Here is an 18,890-nt window from a genome sequence, read left to right as displayed (position 1 = left end):
TCAAGCACAGCAATATTTCTGTCTTGAAAAGGAATCTCTCACAACTAAGACAGACTTGGTTGTTAGGCATAATTTGAGTCACAGGTGGACATACTACAGAGGCCCAAGAGGTAAGGAGGTCCTGCCACCACCTCCAAAGCAGGAGGAATTGTGCATTATGATGAGATATTCTACTGCAATGGGCCCTTACGTTGTTTTTGCACAGAGGTCCTCTTCTGTCTGTGTCCGCCCCTGTTTTGACTAACAACAACAGACTTTTATATAGAACTTTCTGACCGCATATGATGATAAACTACTGGATCTGAATAGCCCTAGGCTAAATTCCACCCCTGGACATTGACATTGCAATGTCAACAAGTAAAAGTCATGGAATTATGGAAATTGGAGAATCTATAGACATTGATCATGGTATGTTAATGATTTAAAAATGGAAACAAAGTTTTCAAAACATCTTGATTTATTCTGTATTAACTACTGAAAATACACGCACAGAAATACACACACTTCACACCTTGACATGTTAACAATGCGGTAATTAATGGTTGTCTGAGGAATGTTTTGCCATGATGAATGCACTTGGGCGCCGAAATTTACGAGATCCGCTGCGAGCAGGTTCCGTTTCTATTGCTGACCAATGATGTCCCAGATGCCTTGATTAGAGACCAGTATCGAGACACTGCAGACCATGAGAGCACATATACTGTAGGTCATGCAGGATGCTCACAATAGCACAAGGAACAGGCAGGCTTGCATTGTCCTGTTGAAAAACTCCTTCTGGGACACTTTGTAGAAAAGGCCATACCACTAGTTCCACAACCAAATCAATTTAATACCGAGCTGTTAGTGTACCTGGAATGGAGACAACAGGAATCTGGCTACAGTCCATTATGATTGGCAAGCTAAAGTAAAAAATCACATGATGTCAAACAGTGTCTATACGAACCATTAGAAGACTTTTGCACGGCATTGGGTTACGAGCCAGGCATCCAGCTACAGTGCCTTGCGAAAGTGTTCGGCTCCCTGGAACTTTTCAACCTTTTCCCACATATCATGCTTCAAAAATTTACATTTGGTATCTTTATGTTTGGTGGAGAATCAACCACAAGTGGAACACAATTGTGAAGTTAAACAAAATTTATTGGTTATTTTATATTTTTGTGGAAATTCAAAAACTGAAAAGTGGGGCGTCCGAATACTTTCGCAAGGCACTGTACAAGTGTTCCATTGATCTCACACCACCTCTCTGTAAGACTATCATGGTGCAGAGCAAAACAACATTGGAGGCTTGAATGGAGGTCTATCCTCTTCAGTGATCAGTCCCACTTTTGTCTTGAACTGAACAATCGCCGAAGATTCCTCTGGAGATCTCGTGGTCAACACTGTGAAGAAACCTTTACAAGGGAACGTGAAAGTGTTCAAAAAGCTTTTTTCAACAGAACAACACCAGGTCACAAGTTGCTCGTGCTACTGTGAGCAGCCTGTGTGGCCTAAACAATCTACCATGGCCTGCAGCATTCACAGACTTGTCTCCCTTTGAGAAAATCTGAGACGTCACTGGTCGGTAATTGCAAAGGGAGCTGCCAGCAGCGGATCTTGATGATTTACATGTTCAATGTGGCAGAACATTCAACCGAGAACCATTAATAACCTCATTGATAGCATGTTAAGTGTGTGTATTTCTACAGGTGGCACTCATACTTGATATTGAATAAACCAAGTTGTTTTGAAAATTATATCATTAACATATGTTAATACGTTTCCGTAAAACCACAACTTTTCCTTCTTGGTGTTGCAATTTCAATGTTTAGGAGTGTACTTAATTTTGATCATATGGAAGCAAAAGAGTTTATTGATTATGTAAACCAATGAACCTATTAGACATTGGATTTCACACTCCCCATTTATCATTTATTATTTATAGAACTGAACCAACATTTGAATGACCAGAAATTATAAAAAAAAAACTAGATGGTAGCCCGATTCTAAGGCATCGGGTATTCTAGAATATGTATGTAGTTTATTTATGAAGATTTTAAAATAATACATTGAATAAACAGGATTCGGCCGGCCACGACCAATTAGCGAAGCGTGGTTCAAATCCCGCGCCAATTTGCGGTCGGACTGCGCCTGTCGCTGATTGTTCGCGGACGGCCACGTAGTACATAGCACAGCCACGTAGTATATAGCACAGCCACGTAGTATATAGCACAGCCACGTAGTACATATCACAGCCCACATAGTATATAGCACAGCCCACGTAGTATATAGCACAACCCACGGAGTATATAGCACAACCCACGGAGTATATAGCACAGCCCACGGAGTATATAGCACAGCCACGTAGTATATAACAGCCCACATAGCATATAACATTGCCACGTATATAACAGCCCACGCACGCAATATATAACACAGGCCACATATTGTATAACACAGGCCACGTAGCGTATAGCACAGCCACGTATATTGCACAGCCCACGTAGTATATTGCACAGCCCACGTAGTATATTGCACAGCCCACATAGTATATTGCACAGCCCATGTAGTATATAGCAATGTGGGCATCATATCACTGTTAAAAAAAAGAATTAAAATAAAAAATAGATATATACTCACCTTTCGGAGCCCCTGGATCCAGGCGAAGCGTTTACCGATGCTCCTCGCTCGCTCCAGTCTCAAGAGTGCATTGCGGTCTCGCGAGATGATGATGTAGCAGTCTCGCGAGACCGCTACGTCATCATCTTGCAAGATCGCAATGCATGGAGCGGTCACCGGGGTGTCGCGAGGAGCGGGAAAGGCCTGTTCTGGATCCGAGGGGCCGACGGACGGTGAGTATATAACTATTTTTTATTATTTTTAACATTAGATCTTTTAACTATTGATGCTGCATAGGCAGCATCAATAGTAAAAAGTTGGTCACGCAGGGTTAATAGCAGCATTAATGGAGTGCGTTACACCGCGGCATAGCACGGTCCATTAACGCTGCCATTAACCCTGTGTGAGCGCTGACTGCGGGGAGTATGGCGCGGGCGCTGACTGAGGGGAGCAGCCATTTTGCCGTCGGACTGTGCCCGTCACTGATTGGTCGTGGCTGTTTTGCCGCGACCAATCAGCGACTTGGGATTTCTGTGACAGACAGACGGAAGTGACCCTTAGACAATTATATAGTAGATATTGTGCCCATTGATAAACATGACCTTCCTTTAGAGAAGCCGCTATGGATATTCCCTCCGGCTTCTCGTGTCACAGGTCTTCTATAGTCTATGCTTCTGCGATCACTTGGTTGTGTCTCAATTTCCCTTTTTTTGTCCCAGATGTTACAGAAAGCTCAAAGTGGGGAGCGACTCAGCAAACTCCAGAAAGCTGTGTCTCAAGGGGAGATGTCTCGCATTCTGCCTGCTCATCGCACTACAGAGCCAGATTCAAGGTAAACACTTTGCCCAATGCAGCCATTGGACATGATCATCCTGTCTACAATATGCTGGAAGAAAAAACGCAAAACAGTTCATCTGTTGATAATCTATGTACACATTGTCTGACATCGTATGATTGATTCATACATTTGTTATGTCAGACCCCAGAGAGGAAAGATTCGATTCTGGGGGAAGATGAAAGCAGCAGAAAAGCTGACCCCACAGACAGAGGTTCTAGAGATGGACACAGATAATTTTGGAAAAGAAGGGATCCATTTTGGTGATGGTAAGAATTCCTATGCTGTGCGCACATTTCTGCTTTATAACTGTACTGCTACATTATAATTTTCATATTTCTTTATCGCCTCTCATTGGGGGACACAGGAACCATGGGTGTATGCTGCTGCCACTAGGAGGCTGACACTATGCAAATAAAAAAGTTAGCTCCTCCTCTGCAGTGTACACCCCACCGACTGGCATTATACTCTTCAGTTTAGCTTAGTGTCAGTAGGAGGTGGACACGGGTCTTTCATTAGACCCTTATCTACCTCAATGTGCGTCGTTTTTCTTTCAGGTTTTCGGATGGGATACAGGGTGAGCAGTCACACCTGTAGTCCCACATTATGGACTATGAGTACGGCGTGTACTGCCACCCCGTATCCTCATAGATCCCTATCCAGGACCAAGATCCTAGCACACAAGCGTGCTTAGAAGTCCGGTCCTGGCTCCGTCCCCCACCCACTCGCCCACCAGAGCCTGTCGGTTGTGGAGACGAGGACGTCCATCAGCTCCCTGGACGTCTCATCCCCCTTTCAAGGTTAGTACCGGCGTGGGATATTTGAGGTAAGTATCCGGCGCCGCGGTTTCCCCCCATCCCTTCCTAGAGTTTCCTGGGGGTCTTACTAGGGGCTCCCATATCCCGGGTCGCTGCTTGCATGGATTCCCGCAGCACGACCTGGGCTTGCAGTTTTCTCTGCAGACCCTCTCTTACGGACGCGGGGCCGTTATAGGCTGCCGCGCCGTTTGCCTACCAGTGTGGGCTCCGCGTTTCTCCTCCTTCGATAGGGGCCACATCTTCTCCCCGCGGCGCACTGCCTCTGCGCCGCGGTTTTCCAGGGGGCACACAGGCGCTGCGGCCCTGTCGGGCCGGCGCGCCGCAGTTTTTGCCGGGGGCTCTCCGGCGCTGCCGCCCTGACAGGACGGCTCGCCGCGATTTCCGGGGCACTCAGGCGCTGCGGCCCTGACAGACCGGAGCGCCTCTTCTTCCTGCGGTGCGCTGCTCTGGTGCCGCAGGGGGCTTCTCGGCAGCAGGTTTCTCTAGCGGCGCAGCCTAGTAGGCTGCTGCGCCGCCTGTGTTTATGGCGGCGCACCTTTCCGGCGCATCTTTCCGGCGCCGCGGTTATCCTCCTCAGCCGCCGGCTCCTACTTTAGGCCCCGGCTTCTCCCGGGCCTACTTCCGGTTTGCGCGCTCCCTCTCTTCCGGTCTGCGGGCGGGCTTTTTTCCCGCCCGACATATTTGTCCTGCCCACCGGCGCCTCCGTGGCTGGCTCCGCCCACTTCCTCCAGGGATTAGTCACTCTTCTGGTGTGCACTCCGCAGCAGCACCTGCTCAGCCCCGCACGTGTTTTTTACTGTGAGCTCAGCGATCTGTGCAGCCGCCTCCCTGGATGTCGCGTCTTGTGCGGCTCAGGCTTCCAGCAATGCCGTTGCCATCCGCCGGACCGTTTGGCTCAAGGCCTGGCAGGCGGACTTGTCCTCCAAAAAGTCCCTCACTAGTCTGCCCTTCCAGGGCTCTCGTCTCTTTGGTTCCCAGCTGGACCAAATCATTAAGGACGCCACCGGGGGTACAAGTTCTCTTCTCCCCCAGGCTAAACCTCGCCGCCCTCCTCCTAGACGGCAGTTTCGCTCTTTTCGGCCTTTTCGTCGCTTCGCTGCATCAAACTCTTTTTCCCAGCAGCAGCAGAGGCCACAGGCACGTCAGGAGAAGAAGGCGGTGTCCTTCAGGCCCACTCCGTCCTGGCGTCCTCGCTATTCCCAGGGTAGATCGTCCAGGCCCAGGACTGGAAGATCCACCTCCGCATGACTCTCGGCAAGACTCCAGCCCAACTCCCAGGTTGGGGGGCCGTCTTCTCCGTTTCAGGGACGTCTGGATTTCCGCAGTAGAGGATGCATGGGTCAGGGAAGTTGTATCCTCGGGATACAAAATAGAGTTCGCCTCCCGACCCAGGGATCGTTTCTTCCAATCCCGTCCTCCAAGAGATCCCGCTCTAGTTCCGGGCTTCTTTGCAGCCATCGCTTCTCTGCTCAAATCCGGGGTAATCGTTCCCGTCCCAGAAAAGGAACGGTACACGGGTTTCTACTCGAACCTCTTTGTGGTACCGAAAAAAGACGGCAAGGTTCGTCCCATTCTGGACCTCAAATTGCTGAACAGGAGGGTTCGCCTGAGACACTTCAGGATGGAATCCCTTCGTTCAGTAATTGCTTCCATGGAGGCTCAGGAATTTCTATGCTCTATAGATATCCAGGACGCCTACCTACATGTTCCGATATTTCCCGGACATCACCGTTTCCTGCGCTTCGCAGTGCAACAAGATCATTTTCAGTTCGTCGCCCTGCCGTTCGGTCTCGCAACCGCGCCAAGGGTGTTCACGAAAATCATAGCGGCGCTGATGGCCATCTTGAGAGTCAGAGTCTTGGTCCCGTTTCCATACCTCGACGACATCCTCATCAAGGCTCCGTCCTTTGCCCAGGCCCACGAAAGCCTGTCCATTGTTCTCGACACCTTATCCCGTTTCGGGTGGCTGGTCAACCGGAAGAAGTCCTGCCTTATTCCTTCTCAGCGCATCATCTTTCTGGGCATGCTTTTCGACACTCGTCAGTCCAGAGTCTTCCTTCCCAAGGACAAGAGATCCACCCTTTGTCGGGACATACGCTTGCTCCAGGGTCCTCGGCCTCCCTCCCTCCGATCGGCCATGAAGGTTCTGGGGAGGATGGTAGCTACCTTGGAAGCGATCCCCTTCGCCCAATTCCATTCTCGACCCCTTCAGCAAGCCATTCTGTCTCAGTGGGACAGGTCGGTCTTCTCCCTGGATCGGCCGATCAGACTCTCCTTTCGGGTCAAGCGGTCTCTCAACTGGTGGCTGACGTCACCTCTCATCTCCCAGGGCAGGTCCTTCCTTCCGGTTCACTGGCAGGTGGTGACAACGGACGCCAGCCTGATCGGCTGGGGTGCGGTTTTTCGCCACCTGACGGTTCAGGGCCGTTGGTCGCCGCAGGAGTCTTCTCTGCCGATCAACGTCCTCGAAATTCGGGCCATCTTTCTGTCCCTCCGCCATTGGGAAAGGATCCTCAGGGGCCTTCCAGTCCGGATCCAGACGGACAACGCCACAGCTGTGGCATATGTCAACCATCAGGGGGGGACTCGGAGCTCCTTGGCTCTTGCCGAGGTATCCAAGATCCTCCTTTGGGCAGAGGCAACGGTTCCGGTGATATCCGCGGTGCATATCCCCGGCGTGGAAAACTGGGCCGCCAACTTCCTCAGCCGCGAGGGTCTCGCAGCAGGGGAATGGTCCTTGCATCCGGAGGTCTTCCATCAGATTTGTCTTCGATGGGGAACTCCGGATGTGGATCTCACGGCGTCTCGAATCAACAGGAAGGTTCCGCAGTTCGTCTCCAGGTCCCGCGATCCTCTCGCAGTGGGCGTCGATGCTCTGGCCATTCCTTGGTCACAGTTCGAACTGCCCTACCTGTTCCCACCCCTTCCATTACTTCCCAAACTGCTGAAGAAGATCAAAGCGGAAGGGGTGTCTGTCATCCTGATCGCCCCGGATTGGCCCAGGAGATCTTGGTTCGCGGAGCTCGTCAACCTTCTCGCGGACGCTCCCTGGCGCCTTCCAGACAGGCCCGATCTGCTGTCCCAGGGTCCGATCTGCCACCCGAATTCTCGGTCGCTCAGTTTAACGGCGTGGCTGTTGAGACCGCAGTTCTAAGAGCGTCCGGCCTTTCGGACCGGGTGATTCACACCATGATTCAGGCTCGGAAGCCTTCGTCTTCCAGGATCTATTACCGTACCTGGAAGGCTTACTTTAGTTGGTGCGAGTCCAACCGCGTTCCGCCTATGGTTTTTTCCCTGCCTTCTCTTTTGGCCTTCCTTCAGGCAGGACTGGATTCGGGCCCGGCTCTTAGTTCCCTGAAGGGTCAGGTCTCTGCGCTTTCCATCCTCTTTCAGAAGACCTTGGCCTCTCGGCCACAGGTTAAGACCTTCTTTCAGGGGGTAGCCCACGCCGTCCCGCCGTACAGGGCCCCTGTGGAGGCATGGGACCTAAACCTGGTACTGGACGTTTTGAAGGTTTCTCCCTTTGAACCTCTTAGGGAGATTCCTCTATCAGTTTTATCTTGGAAGGTGGCCTTTCTTGTGGCCATCACGTCCATTCGCCGCGTTTCCGAGCTGGCGGCACTGTCTTGCCGCCCTCCGTTTTTGGTCATTCACCAGGACAAGGTGGTCTTCCGACCCCCACCTTCTTTTCTTCCTAAGGTGGTTTCCACCTTCCACCTCAACGAGGACATCGTTCTACCTTCCTTTTGTCCAGCTCCGACTCATCCTCTGGAGCGATCGTTGCACAAGCTAGACCTCGTCAGGGCAGTGAGGATTTATCTGGATAGAACATCCTCTTTCCGGAAGACGGATTCCTTTTTCGTCATTCCTGATGGCACGCGCAGAGGCCAGCCGGCTTCTAAAGCGACTATTGCTCGATGGATCAGAATGGCAATTTTGGAGGCTTACCGGGTCAAGAACAGAGTGCCCCCTCCTGGGATTAAGGCTCACTCTACCCGGGCAGTCGGCGCCTCCTGGGCGGTGCACCACAGGGCTTCCGCCCTACAGCTTTGCAAAGCGGCAACTTGGTCTTCCATCCACACGTTCGCCAAATTTTACAAGGTCCATACCTACGCATCGGCGGACGCCAGCCTAGGCAGAAGGATCCTGCAGGCGGCAGTGGTGAGTCCTCTGACCTGATGGAAGTCTGTTTTTCCCGCCCTTGGGACTGCTTTGGGACGTCCCATGGTTCCTGTGTCCCCCAATGAGAGGCGATAAAGAAAACAGGATTTTTGGTTGCTTACCGTAAAATCTGTTTCTTGAAGCCTCCATTGGGGGACACAGCTCCCTCCCAATGTTTTTCTGTTGTTATCTGTTCTATGACTGTTCTCACGTTACAGTTCTCAAGTTTGTGTTTATGGTTTTCAACCTTGTTTCATTATCTCCTACTGCTTTCTCACTAACTGAAGAGTATAATGCCAGTCGGTGGGGTGTACACTGCAGAGGAGGAGCTAACTTTTTTGTTTGCATAGTGTCAGCCTCCTAGTGGCAGCAGCATACACCCATGGTTCCTGTGTCCCCCAATGGAGGCTTCAAGAAACAGATTTTACGGTAAGCAACCAAAAATCCTGTTTTTCCTCCTATGCTTCCATTGACAACCCAATAATAAAACTATAGCCTTGCCATAAAAATAAAAGAAAAGCAAGTTAGTTTTATTCCAGCTGCTCTTATAAAGATTATTACACTTGGTCATCCATTTAGAAACATGTGCCCCTCTCCATTTTCCATATTCTTTTCTTCCATGAATGGAGGAGAATGTGTAGAGAAGCTGCATGGGGCAAAAACGTGTGTAAAAGCCTATAAATCCTACAGATGACATTATCTTGTCTTCTGCCTCTGTCCTGTTAGCAATAAATTTGTGTTTTGGCATATGCAATTTTCACTAAACCCCCCCATAACCTGCTGTAACTGTGCCATAGAGCACCAGACTAGTCTAGTACCATTACGTTTTCTTACTCCCTTGCCTCCTTCCGCAGTGTGCTCAAAAAGTGTAAGTTAAGTTGATGTCGGTCATGTCCAAACCACTCCTAATCATTTGCCGCTCCTGGCCTGTGCTGTCCACTTCTCTGCTGTCTCTGTAGCACGAGACCACTATAAAAACAAACGTCAAACATATACTGGTGTATTAATACTCTAACGTTAGTCACCTTCTGACCCTCTTCTTCAGAATCTCAGTGGTGTGTGGCACTATTCCCCATGACACTGTCCCTCACCGTGAGGGCACAGGAGCAATGCCAGGACTAAGCGAGCGCACTACTGTTTTACTTTCAGCCAAATAAAACTGCTAATATTGCACATTTCTTCTAGTCTGTAGATTTATTTTGCTTACAGCTTCTTATTTTTATTTTTTATCTGTTCTGCTATTCCTTCATTCCATAGTTTAGTATCGTTAAAAGGGCAAAAATTCATTAAGCTCATTGAAGTCATCGACGATTGTCGCCTCTGAAGATGTAAAGGTTTTATTTTTTTTAGGGGTTTTAGATGGAACAGCTGTTCACCATATTGGAAATGCCAGATTATTACGCTAGCCTTTGCGCGTAATTAAGATTTTCCTTTCCCACTCTTTTTTTTACTTTTGTGTGACTCTTTGTACACTGCTATTCACCCCTGAGGAAACCACGGCAGTGGCGACACGCGTCGGGTTCACTCACTAGGCTCTCTGACAAATCATTTTCAGGTGGGTCCTTTGTGAAACCCATCTGAAAAAGCAGACAACCTAAATGAACGTATACAATTCTATGTCACAATGACTTGCTGTTCACATACTCAGTATTTTGATCATCTTATAACCATTTCAGGTTTTAAAAGCTGCAAAGTGGTTAAAAGAAGTCACCTGACCATACATTTAACGTCTTTTGCTTAGAAGACACCGCAAACTGCATAAAGAAATCTATAGGGAGCCCAAAAATGCAAACAGAAGATACTTGGTATCTTTTGTAGTGTTTAAAAAAAAAAAACACACTAGCGTGTCCTGAAGCGGTTTCCACTTATGAAACTCTGCGAGTTCGCCCTAGTTTAAAAGACGTCTTCTGCACGTACCCTTGACTTTGTTTTAGAAGTGGATCCATGATCTCAGTCACAATCTGTGTAGTGAAAATCTCGCCTATGACCATGGTACATTCTATTCCTTTTGTTTGTTCTGCCGACTCCACCTCTTAGTGATATTTGGGGGCTATAAACTGCACCAAAATGTATCTATCGCTTTTATCATTTTTTGACACTCTCCCAGGTGATCCCGGATCTCGGCTTGTTCCTCACAGTCCTGATCTTAGTCGAGGCCGTGAGAAGGAGAATAAGGATCCATCCCCTAAGGTGCAGCGTAGGAAGAGTGTGAAGATCAGTAGTGCTGGACTGGAACCTGCACAGTGGCAGGACGAGCGGGCGCAGATCATATGCAGCGCCAGCGACTTGAAATGTATGGACGAATTCTTGCTGAAAAAGGTAAAGTGGAAGTGGTTTAGGTTACGGAGAGATTTTTAAATATAAAATCCAGTACAAGTGTGTTGTTTTTATGATTTTTTTGGGCTTGTTTACCAGTTTGTTCATTTTTTCCATTTAATAGAATAATATTTGGGAGTCTTTTTCACACTTTGTGCAACTTTCTGTGTCTCTTTTTGTTGCAAAAAGATATACTGGCGAGTGGCTCTAATGTACAGTACAGACCAAAAGTTTGAACACACCGTCTCATTTAAAGATTTTTCTGTATTTTCATGACTATGAAAATTGTACATTCACACTGAAGGCATCAAAACTATGAATTAACACATGTGGAATTATATACTTAACAAAAAAGTGTGAAACAATTGAAATTATGTCTTATATTCTAGGTTCTTCAAAGTAGCCATCTTTTGCTTTGATGACTGCTTTACACACTCTTGGCATTCTGTTGATGAGCTTCAAGAGGTAGTCACCGGAAATGGTTTTCACTTCACAGGTGTGCCCTGTCAGGTTTAATAAGTGGGATTTCTTGCCTTATAAATGGGGTTGGGACCATCAGTTGTGTTGTGCAGAAGTCTGGTGGATACACAGCTGATAGTCCTACTGAATAGTATATAATTCCACATGTGTTAATTCATAGTTTTGATGCCTTCAGTGTGAATTTACATGAAAATACAGAAAAATCTTTAATGAGAAAGTGTGTCTAAACTTTTGGTCTGGAGCAAAAAAAGAAAAAAGAACCACTCTTAAAGACTGCACACCACAATATATACTTGAACATATAAGCAGGTAAACTTTTATTGACAAACCAATAAAAACATCTAAAACCAATGAAGTACAAAAATCCCCATAATAATCCCTATAAATAGCAATAGCTGAAAAAAAGAGCACGTATATGAACAATATGGAGGTAAATATATCACATTTAACGCTGAATCATAATAATAAATCAGTATAATAATTAAGATACCAGATATGGTGCATATATGCCCTATATATATAAAGCCTCTTGAATACTCACAAACCTCCAATATAAGGCTGGGTTCCCATTGCGTTATGGGAACGCGCTTAACGGACAGCGTTGCACGGCGAAATTAACGCCGTGCAACGCGTCCGTTAGCGCGCCCATTCACGGCAATGGGAAAGCGCAGCACTAGCGCATGCCATCTTCGGCACGCGCTAGCGACGCGCCAGTGTTTCCTGGCACGCCGCGGACGCTGCTTGCAGAGTCCGAGGCGCGCCCGCGGTCCGTTCCCCGCTCTCGCAGATCGGGGATCTGCGAGAGCGGGGATGTTACCGCGACCCCAGGCCCCATTAAAAACATTGCGTTAGCGCAACCCGCTAGCGCTAAACGGGTTGCACTAACGCAATGTGACCCTAGCCTTAGGAGTATGAACGATGCCCGTAAAAGCCCAAATGAACAAAACGCTATGTCCACAAAGGCTAATTAGCCCCCAAAAAAACAAAAGTACAACCGGTACCTGTATGCCAGCAATTCTGATGGACCACTTATATATGAAGCAGCTGTGAACAGCCCAGAATCCATACAAATGTATGCAGATGCGCTTAACTTTTGGTCTGTACTGTACAATAATGCAAATATCCGAATGTTTTACATAGAGCTTTTTGTTTATGAGGCTTTTTTTCTTCCAGATCGGGGATCTGGATGCGGAAGATGGAAAAAAGGATTCAATGGTTGATGTTCTTTTTAAACGAGCTCTAAAAGAATTTCGCCAGAACATTTTCAGCCTCTATTCTAGTTCACTTATGGTAACCATGCCAATAACTGTTCCAAATGCTGAATACTGTTAAGAAAACCCTCTTTAATTGTAGTGCTGAGATATGTACTAACTTGTGTATCTCAGCTGCTAGCTGATTTCTGTGTTGCTTTTTGTGTTCATTGTGCATCCCCTTTGAAGCTTGCGATCTTTCTCCCCTCTCTTCTGTCAGTGGTAGGGTATTGGACTTCTTTCATCCATCCTTCTCTCACCCTGCTGATACTGGGCAATACTGAGGAAGATGTAGCTCAAATGTTCAGATATATGTCCAAATTATTAGCTGTAGACATGTACTTTTTTAAGTGAGGTCTGCAGATGGCTAAATATATCAGTTGCAACAGAAACACCCATTTTTTAATGCTCTTTAAAGGTCATCCATTACCTGGAAAACGCCTTGTTAAACTAAGTAGTGGACCGCTTGTAAAATAAAAGAAAAAAAGCTCTGTACCAAGAGTGATGTTGGCATGACATTGCCCTGAAAGCCCTGCTGTCAATTTCTGACCGCTGCTGCTGCTCTCTCTAATCTTCCACCTTTCCGAAGTTCATCCGAAGGAAGTGAGGGTGAACAGTCTTATAGTGGCCACCGATTGACTGCAAGGCTCACGTGGCCTAACACTGGCATAGGAGTCTCAGAGCACACATGGCTGAAATGGAGCCGGGAGCAAGAGTATATGTTATTGATATCATATGGATATGATGTCTAATTTCGCTTGCAACGTAGAATGGATCACTGCCTGCCAGTTGTAACGAACGGTAGCCAGATTCTACTTCATTTTTTTTAAAAGTTTCCAGGTAGTGGACAACCTCTTTTAATGTCTTGATCTTGCACCTATAGTTGCCTCTAGAAAGACCCTTGGAAACCTCACAGTTGTGGCATGTAAATGGCTTTGAAGACCTCATAGGTCATATGAGGGTACTAAGACCAGAAAATATGAAAGCGCTCCTTCTAAAGAAAGTCCTTGTAAAATAAGCTTGTGTAATACACGTTCTACTCAGACCAATCTCTTTGTTTAAATGCTGTCTTGAATGTTTCATAGCGGTCTTTCTAAAATATTACCTACACCATCTCCACTCAAAGGGAGAAGATGGGAAAAGCATCCGCTACAGGGACCTTGGAGCACTTTTTGAGCAGATCCTAGACAAAACCATGAAGCAACATCAGCAAAGAAGTTGGAACGAGTCCCCAGTGCAAGTTTGGATTAATATATTCAAGATTTTCATAGATGAATTTGTCACTGAATATAAACCTCTGAATTATACGCCAGGAAAGGTAATTATTGAGTAGAGAAAAGCTTGCGCTATAGAAAGTAAAACAGGATATTATTTTAATTGTGCATTTTGGATATTCCTTCTTACAAGACACAAAAGCCAGAAAGAAAGAAAAGACGGAAAAAAGAGTCAGACATTGTAAGTGCCTGTCAGTAATTGACCTTACCTTTATTTCTTTGTTGTCCTTCTATTGTATAGTATTCTGCCTCTGTGTATACTTGTTCAGCTTTATGTTCTACATTTCTTTGTCTTTCTATTTTCCCACTTCAGGTTGAGGAACACAATGGCCATATATTTAAGGCCACTCAGTACAACATTCCCACGTACTGCGAGTTCTGTTCTTCTCTTATCTGGATCATGGACCGAGCTGCTGTTTGTAAATGTAAGATTTAGGCATGTAAAATGTTCCAAATCAAATATTCCTGTGCGTTGGCCTCTCAGAATGCAATTTCTGTATTATCGAGATTTTGCTTGAGACACCGTGGTTACAATTTGGAATGAGCGAATACACTGAAGTGCAATTGAATTCTGCTGTAATTTGCCTTTGCACAGATTTCTGAACCGTAACTGGTAATCAAAAGGTTAAAAAATAAATAAAATACTTACACTCGCCTTACCGCTCAAATCTCCGGTCCTGAGCGTATTTTCTTATCACCACTGCAAGCATTGAAATCCCCAGGTCTCTCTATACTAGACCTGGACCTCCAACTCTGATGAGCCCTGGACCAGTACTGCTCATGAGCACTCAAGGTTACGCCGCATGTCATGACCGTACTCCCGCTTGCGCAAAACCCTTCCGGGCCTCATCAGAGCTGGAAGTCCATCAGAGCATTCACGTTGATAAGAATCCGGCAAGGACCGGACAGGTGACGGTGAGGAGCAGTGGGGCCGGAGAGGTGAGCGCTAAGGTATATTTAAATAAGTATATTTTATTTTTTGCAATTTTTTGTTTATTATGCTCTGGGGTCTTGAGATAACCCAGAACATAAAAAGGGACATGCAAATTGCGGAGAATAGCATCTCTGCAATTTCGACTTTCCTGGCAAAATCAGCTTGAACATGGGAATTTGAATTGTGCACGAACCGCTCATCTCTAGTTACAATATTTTTAACAATGTTATATTCTTCTCATGTACAGCACCATGGAATAAATGGTGCTATATAAATAAAAAATAACAATAATTTTTCCTGGGGCACCAAATCCTGAGCCCACATTCAATTTGCCAAGCTACAAGTAGTTCCGTGGCATTGGTAATTGGCTGAAAAATCCAGATAAGTGGATTAGGCATTTCACATTGGGGGCAAAAATAGAGTAAGTTACTGGGCACAGAATTATTGAAGTTTATATAAACGAATTAGTTATTAAAGCCGATACAGCTGACATGGACTGTACCGCTATCTGTATGTGCCAGGCTAAGCTTCGAGCACAAGGTGAGGTGGCTTCATCTAATTTTTACTGCATTTGGTATGCAGTACCCTCTTGAAGCTCTAGTCCTTTTCATAGGCCGGGATTCACCAATTTGCAGGAGTCCTTTCTAACTATATGATTTGCATTAATTATTTTTCTGAAATGTCATGTTTTTCTTGGAGGCTATGACTAATTCTCTATAGAATTATGGTCTTACGTTGCAATGTGAGTGTCAAAACTTTTAGCATAAGATTGTTCAAAACTGAAGACCATAACCAAGGCATTCTGCAGGTTACAGTACCCTAACCTTAAACGGCCCCCATACACTTGTCTGTAAACTGCAGTGATATTTCGTTGACAGTGTTATAGCCAAGACTATCATGATTACATAAATATTATGTATTGATGTTCTCAGTTTGCTGATTGGTGGGATGGAGGAGCGGTAGTGCATCGGGCATCTGCTCAGGCTGTGATGATGCTAAATCTGGCCATAACTGTATAAAATAATGATGAAGACATACCATTGTGGAACCCCAGCCAACATTGTATTGGAGTACACATCTAAAATCTAAGAATAACTAAATGTTTTTTTTTATTTTTAAATCGACAGCGCCTTGGAAAAAGCTCAGTGTTGCTCATCTTGTAGTGTGACATTACTATTAACCAGTAGAATGGTAATATTAGATGAATCAGGACTCTGTACTAATGTTGTGCTCTGTTTTAGTATGTAGATTTGCTTGTCACAAGAAATGCTGCTCCCAACTTACCTCAACATGCAATAAAAAGGTAACATTTGTTTTAATGTACATATAAACTTCATTAATATAAATCATAGACTTTATCTAGAAGAAGAATGATAGCACTTGCATTTTCTTAAAATGAAGGGAACAAATAGTTATTTTGAAGGAAATCTGTCATTAGGATCAATCTTCCTAAGCCATCTACATGGGGATGCAGGTCATAGACAGCTGAACAAAATGATATCTTGATCTCTGTGATCCGATGTCTTATTCCAGAGAAATCTACCCTTTCCTTAATATGTAATTGAGCTACTAAGATCTACAGGCTGGACACAGATCTCCCTAAGAATCTGCCTCCAGAGGTTATTTTATATGAAAGGGGGAGTTGCCAATGTTAGACATTAAATGACTGTCACATATAATCACACTCAACAAAACTGAGCTTTGTCTCATTACAAACACATCTGCAGTTGTCTTCTTACACTGCCACAGAGCTGTACCTAATTTCAACAAACACTTCTTCAGTTTCCATTTCACAGGCAGCTAATGTGGGGAAGAAGGGCAGTACAGTAGAGCTGACAGCAGGAGAGGAGCTCTGCAGATGTTTGTATTGAGACAAAGATTAGTTCTGCTGTATTGTGTTATCCTTCACAGTTCAGCAGTGACATCAGGAAAGCAAAGAGTCAGTCATTACATGACTAACACTGTTAACATCACTTTTAATGTAATATAAGCTCTGGAGGCAGAATCCCCTTCAACCCTTAGCCTATTTTCACCTTAGAGTGCAGAAAAACAGAAAAAGACGTCAAGCTATATAAAGGGGACCACCACAACAATATATACAGAAATAAACAAATTTTATTTTGTCAACCAAAAAAGACACACCACGCTTATTAAAAACATTTAAAACCAAAATGTAATCATAGGTTCCACATGAGGAACCACCCCCCTGGACATGGATATGGTGAGGAACAATAAGAGACAATGTGTATAATATAGCAATACAACTGTCATGGATGGAAATATAGGTAATACCACTGAGAAAATAACAGGGATACGTCAATAACACAAAAATATGTAAATATGACACAGCCCGCAGCACAGGTATGAATGAGTTTTTAATAATCAACAGATCCAATATAGCTGCTAATCAATATTCTATGCCCACCATGAAGATCAAATGTTCTCTAAGATAAGATTTTTGATGTTTAATGGGTAAATTAGCCCATACCAAAGGAGGCACAGAGGTTATAAAGGAGGACTGGTTAACAACTCATATGTCTGACTCATAGAGCCACATCAAATGTGATGTTTAACGACATCATTGGAACAAGTACCCAAAGAAAGGACAAAGTAAAATACACGAATAGAGACAATGATGACCCAGTGTTGTCAATCCTAATACCTGTCCAATTAAGGCTCTGCATCAACAGATGCTGAGTAGATAAATAGAGCAAAATGACGCATAAAATGACGCATGCATGCTCAATATAGATACCACAGCAAGAGGATTTTTTGCTGCAGATATCCCTGCTGAGAGAACATCACCATATCACCAATCACCAGAGGTCCAGGGGGCACGGAGCCCAACGCATATCGCCACCTAAGTGGCTTCATCAGGAGCAGGTGCCAAAAATTGTGGGTGACTACTATATATACCCAATATTTACATACCTAATTATCAAACCACATCAGGTGTAGGGCGACAGCATGGCTAGTCGGCAGAGTGCGACGGAAATCAGGTCGGCGTTCTGAGCGCCGGAAGTAGGAGTACACAGGCAGGATGTGTCAAAGAGGCACCAAGATGGCCGCAATAAAGTTATTGCGCATGCGCGAGGCGCCGCATATATGGATACGATAAGGTGCACAGTAGAAAGATGGCCAAGCGGAACATTACTGTGCATGCGCTGATATCAGGCTCCACCCCCTAAGGGGAAGAGAAAGACTCTAAAACTGCTGAAATACTTATATAATATAACAACTACGCATGCGTGAATTGCTTGTAGTGAATAGTTAGGTGGTATATATGCGTTTATAAGAGATAGCCAAAACGAGATTAATGCACATGCGCAAGGTATCGCATACAGGGGTGCGATAAGGTGCACAAAAGAGTAGAAAGATGGCCGAGCGGATCATTACTGCGCCCGCGCTGATATCAAAACTCCACCCCCGAAGGAGGAGAAATACCTAAAGGGCAGCTGAAATAGCTGTATACAACAACAACTGCGCATGCGTAAATTGCGCACGGAGTGGATATTTGAGGATAATACAGGCATTTATGAGAGGGGATTCTCAAGCTCAAATACGAAGCGATGGTAATAATAAGTGCCACCTAAAATGGCCAGAAGGGGCCGCTTAGCCACAGTGACTCCAACTCGCCCAATGACATATTGCACAAAGGAGACAATAAAGGTGGAAAAATAGTGTCCCCTTCCAGAGAGATTTACTGAATCGGCGGAAAACACATATGTTGAAGCCAAAAAGGTGTTTTATTTATATCATCGGTCCCTAAATACAGTATCATCGAAGCTTCTAGTGCCATGGTACAGTACTAAAGTAAGGCAATGCGTGAGGATAGTAAAAATATAGCTGGAAAGATAACACATGATAAATGCCTGACAATGTTTGCAAATGCTAATGTATATAGGGATATGCCACAGGAAAAGTGGCAATATTCGTCTCCGACACCCGCAAGCCTTCTTGAACACTGGATGCATAAAGAAACCTATCTAATGCACAAATGGCAGAGCAATTAACTGTCAACAATTGAAAAAAGTATACACAGTGAAAGTCTAAGATTTACCATGTCTTAGACAATAAATGCAATGCCATTGTATATAGAGAGGTTTTATATAAGAGGAGAGGGGGTAGGTTATAATTCCACTCACATATACTGGGCATGAACTCCGCCCCCACCTCCCCGCACCTCACAATGGGGCAGCGGATGCGCCAGAGAAATGCATTCGCTGC

The 18,890-nt window shown here is 45.4% G+C and overlaps 1 protein-coding gene across 6 annotated transcripts in view; it reads left to right on the top strand.

Annotated features, from left to right (window-relative positions):
* Positions 1-18,890, top strand: part of MYO9A (myosin IXA) — a 183,037-nt gene that overhangs the window by 119,667 nt on the left and 44,480 nt on the right. For all 6 annotated transcript variants that reach the window (XM_069765609.1, XM_069765605.1, XM_069765608.1 and 3 more), the window contains 8 exons: positions 3,315-3,427; positions 3,575-3,699; positions 10,517-10,728; positions 12,379-12,495; positions 13,582-13,773; positions 13,863-13,910; positions 14,043-14,154; positions 15,905-15,966. In XM_069765609.1, coding sequence (XP_069621710.1) covers positions 3,315-3,427; positions 3,575-3,699; positions 10,517-10,728; positions 12,379-12,495; positions 13,582-13,773; positions 13,863-13,910; positions 14,043-14,154; positions 15,905-15,966 — 981 coding nt within the window. The remainder of the gene's footprint in view (positions 1-3,314; positions 3,428-3,574; positions 3,700-10,516; positions 10,729-12,378; positions 12,496-13,581; positions 13,774-13,862; positions 13,911-14,042; positions 14,155-15,904; positions 15,967-18,890) is intronic.

This window comes from Ranitomeya imitator, chromosome 4 (assembly GCF_032444005.1).
Source record: "Ranitomeya imitator isolate aRanImi1 chromosome 4, aRanImi1.pri, whole genome shotgun sequence".
In the NCBI taxonomy this organism is placed as follows: domain Eukaryota; kingdom Metazoa; phylum Chordata; class Amphibia; order Anura; family Dendrobatidae; genus Ranitomeya; species Ranitomeya imitator.
Note: the sequence above shows the minus strand (reverse complement) of the source record. Positions and strands in the feature narration are given on the sequence as shown.